Here is a 6,993-nt window from a genome sequence, read left to right on the forward strand (position 1 = left end):
AAAAATATTTTGCTCTCATCACATGGGTGTAATGTTTGTGGAAATGTCGCCACATACACTGATGAAGAATTTTAATTGTCAATGCTGTGAGAACAATATTTGTACTCATCCCGTACAAAGTGAATGTGGATTAAGTCAATTGTGGAAGACATATTTTTGGTCAAAACAAGAAGTGATAATCTATAAGATATCAGCTTGACAAAGATTTTCATTTCTAGGATTCATCCTTGGCTGATGCAAGGGTTATTCTTGATCTAATAGATTCAATTAAACCAGGAGCTATCAACTATGAGCTTGTTCGAGATGGAGGTGCTGAAGAGGTAAATATTTGTCTTTGATTTAGTTTTAATTCCTTTAATAACTTCTGATATTTGATGCTCTATTAATTGGGGCATGTGAAGAAGCAATTTTCTGATGAAACAAATTATGAATTAAATTCTAATCCTTACGCACTTCTCTCTTTTCTTCTGGCTTATTTCTGCCTCTCAAGCAACATAATGTGTTACCTTAAAGGAGGCAAACTTGGCCCAGTTTATTACATTGGCCAATGCAGCACAGACTCAATTTAAGACTTGAATAACTGCCAAACTTCCTGTAGTCCTCCTCCGTACCCATACCTTTCCAGTTCCCAGATCATTGCTATCCAAAACATCTGATTTGCCAAATGTTACCATCTCTCTATTATTTCACACCTCTCTTCTGCAGTTACACGAGCTCAATTAAAACAAAACACCTGGCATGCGCTATGACTCTTTAAACCCTTCCTACCCCCTGTGCTGTTGTGTACGAACAACCTCCCACTCGTATTAGTCTTTCGAACCCTCTCTTATGGGCATTGTTTTATAATTGCTTTGCATTATTACTTTTCCACAAATTGGAATGTTTTTCTCCTGTACCCTGTGTATGAATGCATTCCCTCATTTGGTGGTGGTGGGGTGACGTCCTCGCCTGCCAACTCAGAGGTTGCAGGTTCGATTCCTGCCTAGGTGGGTTTTCCTCCGCCGAGGACTTGGATGTTTGTGATTGCCTTTAATGTAATGTGTAGGGGGTAGGTGGAAGAAGGGACTACTCACCCCAATGAGGTCATCAAAGAAATTCATTCCTTGGAACCTAATAGCTCTTGAACCAAGTGTCAAATTACTCCTCACTTAGGAAACAGATGTGACATGAATAGAATCGTAGGGGATGACTTGCCCAAGCTCTGCAATAGTTTGTGAATTGCTTGTTGCCCTCTCCTATTACAATGGAACATTTGTTTTAACTTGCTCTGTAAAGCAGCATTAAGGCGCGCAGTCGGTATTTTGAAATCTTCGGGCCTTGGGCCACCAGTGTTTCTGCGTTGTATTGCCAGAAAAAATAAGGACTAAGAGATTCAAAATGTAAGAATTATGCAGTTAGAGCAAATTTTAAATGCTGCTCTTATTTACATGTTTTAGATCTTCAATTTCTCCTTTGGAGCGAATGATAACAGCTTTTGAGTTTATTTGATGGATACCATTTCCTGACTTGGCAAAGTCACATGACTATCCAGTTAGTCATTTAATTTTCTCTTTTCCAGGACAACCTGGCAAATGCAAAATATGCCATCTCAATGGCTCGCAAAACTGGGGCAACTGTCTATGCCCTCCCTGAAGACATCACCGAGGTGAAGCCAAAAATGATCATGACGGTGTTTGCTTGCTTGATGGCCATGGATTATATTCCTAATATGGATGTGAAAAAGTCATGAGGGTTTTTATAGGAAATCTTTGTTTTCTCCTTTCTTTTGAAACCTTTTCTATTTGTTCACAAATATTGTTAAACAAGTACTAGCCTTTTTTGTGCAATTGTAACAGCTAGCTTAATTTGTTTGAGGAAGGTGTTTATTTTCAGAACTAAATAACTACCAAAATGATACTAGTATTAGAGTTGTTTTTACATTCCATATTATTTTAAATTTTAAAACCTTGACCCATATATTTTTGAAGTTGAAAAGGGTTTATATCATAGTTCTGTCAAATCATGCTGGGAATCATTTAACTAAATCCATTTAGAAATGCAAGAAAACTTCAAAAGCCCTCTGCTCTAGTTTTGCATAAAGAGTTCATGTGGGTCAGAACTACATAGTAAATCGATTGAAATAAATGGAATCAATTGTGTTTCATCCATATTTTGATTTGACATGTTGAGTTGTGAAGCAGTGTGAATAGGTTATTCATAATTTGGTACCTGGAATGTGTGATATGTGCTAAATGAATCTGCATTGGTTGGAATAGGTGAATGGGTTTGTTTCTTAATTGGTTTGTAGGTTATTTTCCTAGTGTAGGCTGGCCAGCCCTCTTTGAACACAGGGGATGAATCATGTATGGGGGAATACCATGAAAAATCTGTAACTGAGCAGTAAAACCTGGAAATTTGAAAATTAGATACTACCAAATTATAAAAATTAATGTTATTTTACTGGAAAATAGATGGAGGACAGTTGGAGGATAATATACTTAATGTAATTACTTCATTAGAATGTAATAAGTGATAAATCGAATGATTTTTTATAAATAGCAGCTTTAGCATGCTATGTATTCTACAAGAAGGTAAAAAATTGCGCCTCACATCTGTGTCCATGGAAGGAGCATAAATGCAGTTAATTGGCCTAACTGATTGTTGTGCTATGTAACAACTGCTTACCTGCTGCTTCAGTGCAACTGAGTAGTAATCATTAGATAATTGCTTCTTTGAATTAGAATACCATTGTACTCCATAGTAGGAATGCTTTCTTCACTAACACTAAGTGCCTACTGATATTATCCAATATTATCAAGTAGGTAGAGAATATTTCTTGATTTTTAAAAAGCATTTCTAGCTTTTGTATTATTTTATTTAAAAGTTAATCCTCGAGGAAAAATCAATTCCAAGCAGGGTCATGATGACTTTCTACTCAAAGCTGAAATGAGCTTGTGTCGACAGCCATTTACATGTTTGTATTTTCTGAATGTTAGCAATGAAAAAATGCAAAAAGGTCCAATGGCACGATTAACATACTGCATGATGCTAAAAAAAGCTAAAAACTCCAAATGTCAGGATTCCAAAACTACAAGGGAGGTCTTCTTCTTACCATATGCTGTATTTTAATTAGGAGAGCCATCAAATAAAAAAAAAATATTTTTATTAATCCATTATTAACCTGTATATATGCTACGGGGGACAAAGATGAAATATTTGCACTTGTGCATTAAGGAGTGTACAATGGGGATATGAGGCGGAAAAAAATGGTAGCACAAAACTTGGAAAAAATGAGTTTGTATCTGTGACAATTCAAACCAACTAACTGCTGGCCGCCCTGCTATGTTGTTTGTATTTCATTCAAATTATAGGGTATAATCTAAATTGTTGGAAAAATGGGAACTTAAAAGAGGTTCACTCTTCCCCTGGCTCAGACAGTTGTCATAAATTTCATATCATTCTCAATGGAAATATATCAAATGAGTTGCATTCAATTAATTTTTACTTGAAAAGTATTTGCACAATGAACTTGCATTCGATAAAGGTATTGGATAAGCCGTGGATGATGAAGCCTGGTCTTATGGTTTAATGTTTTCCAATTTTCACCTTAAAATAAAAGGTGATATATTTATTATATTTGAATTGTACTGCCTTAGTCGTGTCCATACCGTCCAAAAGTATTGCATATACTTTTCTTAGAAGACAAATGCAATATGAAATGGCTTTTAGTTTTGTGTTTCGTTGGTGGCTCACTTATGTGGGGAACACCAAAATAATTGTCAGAAAAATTGACTACTACTAGTTGATTTATATTATTGTTGGGAAATGCATAAAATGTCATTAAAGGTAAGGTACATCAGGTACCATTTTGTTAGAATTGCATTACTTTAAATTTTTTTTATATTTTAATATGCCATATTTGGGAATGTGAATTATATACTGTATGTTTTATAAATTCAGTTTGTCTAGGATATTATCTTTTTTGGTAATTGTGGATGTCTGAATTTTCTATATGCCCTTAGATATTAAAATGCATATTTATGTGGTTAAAATTAATCTGTTATGTATTAATCCATTGGCATTACATCCCATCTAGTAAGAGTGGTATTGTCTATTACCTTCCAAAGTGTGAGTGGTTCCCAGGTATGATAATCTGTTGACATATGTAGTGTGTACATTGTCTGATATGCATGCTTATAATACCCTAGTCAAGTCATTTATTAGTGGCTTTAGGTTTTATCCCCAGAAATCTTTGTTTATATGCTGAACGTGTTTATTCAAGTGCCTTTTGTGGTCAAAATTTGTGAAATGGGGGAGAAAGGTTTTGTATGAGTGACATCTGTTTTCAACATTTAACTGCATTTTGGCTATTGTAAGGCTTATACAATTTACTATAATTTTATAACTCTCCATTGTTGGTTATAGCATCAAACTGAACTAGCATTTATTTACAAAAATGGAGATTATTGGCATTGTGATACTTTTGTATCAATTTTGTGACAATGTTTTGTAATGTTTTGTACCAACCTCACTATTAAAGAGATAATTTTGAACCTGTCCAATGTTTACAGTAATTTGTAGAGCCAGCCTGACTGATGTGGATTCCACCTATTGCTATTGGTATCAACTCGTCCAATGTTTTGAGAACATCCGTTCATAAATGCGCATTTAAGATTTTAAGACAGAAGTCAAAGGTTCACCTTTTGGTGTGCCTTAAATACCGTCGTTTGTGTTGATTTGGCAAGAAAGACTTCATGGACCATATGTGTCACAGAGTGAGGCATTGAGATGAGGTAAAACTGCAAAGATCAAGGAGGGAGAGTAAGGAGAGCTATGAAAATGATATCTAGAACATAGTCTGGCGAAAATGCAATGTTAGTGGTGAGCAAGCATGGCTCCTTCCTTTGGAACTTGCTGACCACCTGTTGAGGGAAACCAGGAAGATGGTGGATGTGCTGGGGTGGTTAATAGGCCACCAGGGAAAATAGAGGAATTCTGCTGTCACCAAGTCATATTAAACAGTCAATTTCCTGATTTATTATTTGAATAAGCCTCGATGACAAAAGGACATGGGTAATACAAGAGCACTGAATTATTGGGTTGTGCTGCAAAATGGGCATTTTGGAATGTTCTTTGTAAATTGAGAATATGTACCTAATATGCCCCTAGGGTTAACAGTTACTGTTTATAGAGATGAATAGAACATACTCAATGAAGCTTTTATGGGAAACATGTATTTTTTTGCCTGAAATAATGTTTTAACCCCATAATTGGCCATTATCTGAAGTAAAATCTTGGAACAAGGAACTGAACTGTTAATGGATCCATATTATTATGCACCTCTTGTGTATTGGTTCACAAAACATTTAAATATTACCTTGCCTGTATTTTCACCCCAAAGCAAGAATAAAACATATTATCAGATCTTTATCTCCATTATAGAAGGCAAGTATTTTCCAAATATTGTGCTTAGCAAAAACTATTGAGGGAATATATGACAGGAACAGAGTGGTTTGTACCAGCGTATCACTGGAGTCAAGTGAGAGTATGCAACAAAAGCCTCAAAGTTAAATCAGAACCAGCATCCACTTGAAGGCTTTGTACTGCAACTAGCCACTCTTATCATGACAGAGTCCCAAATGGAGAATTGGCTAAATGTATTTTGTTATATGGTGCTTTAAATATCTTCCCTTCCCATGATGGAATTTTTCTCAGATTTTACGTTGCTCAAAAGTCATCATATGGCACAGCTATCTTTTTGTTATGGAATTAAAATTTGATATTATTATACTTCACCTAACTTCTCTGTGCTCGTTCTCCCAATCATCCTACTTGGACATGAATCACTTAGGTATTAACCAGGTTTCAAGGATTCCCTCTGGCAGTTAGCAGAACAGGCTTAATTTTTATTTTGTTTTTCTCCCCATTTTGATTCTTTTGGGATCACCCTGACAAAACTAATGGGAGGAATTCAAGACTGCCATGAGGTAAGAGGCATAAAGCACGCACATTTCCTAATGACGTGGGCTTTTGGGTAATTGGGCCTCACCAGAAATGCTCTTGATTCAGAGGAGGAAAAGTTCTGTGATGAGAATGTGTACAACCTTCTCTGCACAAAATAGACTGGGAGATATGGCATTTTTTCCTGGAGAACAGATTTTCGGGAGGACCAGAAAGCCCTGACCTGGTAAATGACCTTATATATCATGCAATAGACATCTGTTAAGAGGTTGGAAATAATGAGTATCATGTTATCGATCACTATTAATGGGAGAGGTGTAGCAGATAGTATGTCATACCTAACCCTTTTGCTGCTGTTGGCTCTCTGGAATCCTACTTCTCTCATGTGGCGGAAATTTTGTCTCCGTAACCTTTATTACTCCCGAAATAATATTAAAATCTAAATAATAAAAACATGAAAATAACAGGAGTAATCTCATTTCACTGTTTATTTAAGGAAAAATATATTAATTTATTTTGAAGAACATAATTTTTATAACATTTCAAAGTATGATAGATCTCTACTGAGAAGGTTCACTACCTCACTGTGGAAATTGGGCTAAAAAACAAGTTCATACTTTTCCTGTACTGCCTTGTCCTATACAGACCAGTGTCTTCTGGAATTCTCTCAAAGAAAACCCATAGGGAACTCATCTTTATCTGGTTCACAGAAGCCTACCATGTGAACATACTTGGTATGGTCACAGCAGTGAAAAGGTTAAGGTTTAGCTAGTTCATGGGCTACCATGAGTCTGTAGTGACACATCAGGTTTTTGGATCCATGTTATCATTTGAGTGAACATGTAAAGATAATGAATAATTCACCAACCAAATTGAAATTTGTCGCTAAGCTACTGAGCCGGTCAAATATGTTGCAATGCTACCAGACCTTTAAGTATATTTATTTGGTAAAATTGTATCCTGGCGCTCAGGGGAACATACAAAATGGGGTAGAGAGGGATGAGGTAATTTTTGCAAAAAAAATGTCTTTTATATACATTCTCGGCACTATAC

At 35.8% G+C, this 6,993-nt stretch overlaps 1 protein-coding gene across 2 annotated transcripts in view; it reads left to right on the forward strand.

Moving 5' to 3' along the window:
• The window catches only part of Fim (plastin-2 Fim), a 95,795-nt gene extending 91,258 nt beyond the window's left edge, over window positions 1–4,537 (forward strand). For both annotated transcript variants that reach the window (XM_071584038.1, XM_071584039.1), the window contains exons 11-12: window positions 219–320; window positions 1,559–4,537. In XM_071584038.1, the coding sequence (XP_071440139.1) occupies window positions 219–320; window positions 1,559–1,729 (273 nt within the window). In that variant the 3' untranslated portion in view covers window positions 1,730–4,537. The remainder of the gene's footprint in view (window positions 1–218; window positions 321–1,558) is intronic.
• The last annotated feature ends 2,456 nt before the right edge of the window (window positions 4,538–6,993 follow it).

This window comes from Hetaerina americana, unplaced genomic scaffold, assembly GCF_022747635.1.
Source record: "Hetaerina americana unplaced genomic scaffold, ioHetAmer1.1.p SCAF_16, whole genome shotgun sequence".
Taxonomy (NCBI): Eukaryota; Metazoa; Arthropoda; class Insecta; order Odonata; family Calopterygidae; genus Hetaerina; species Hetaerina americana.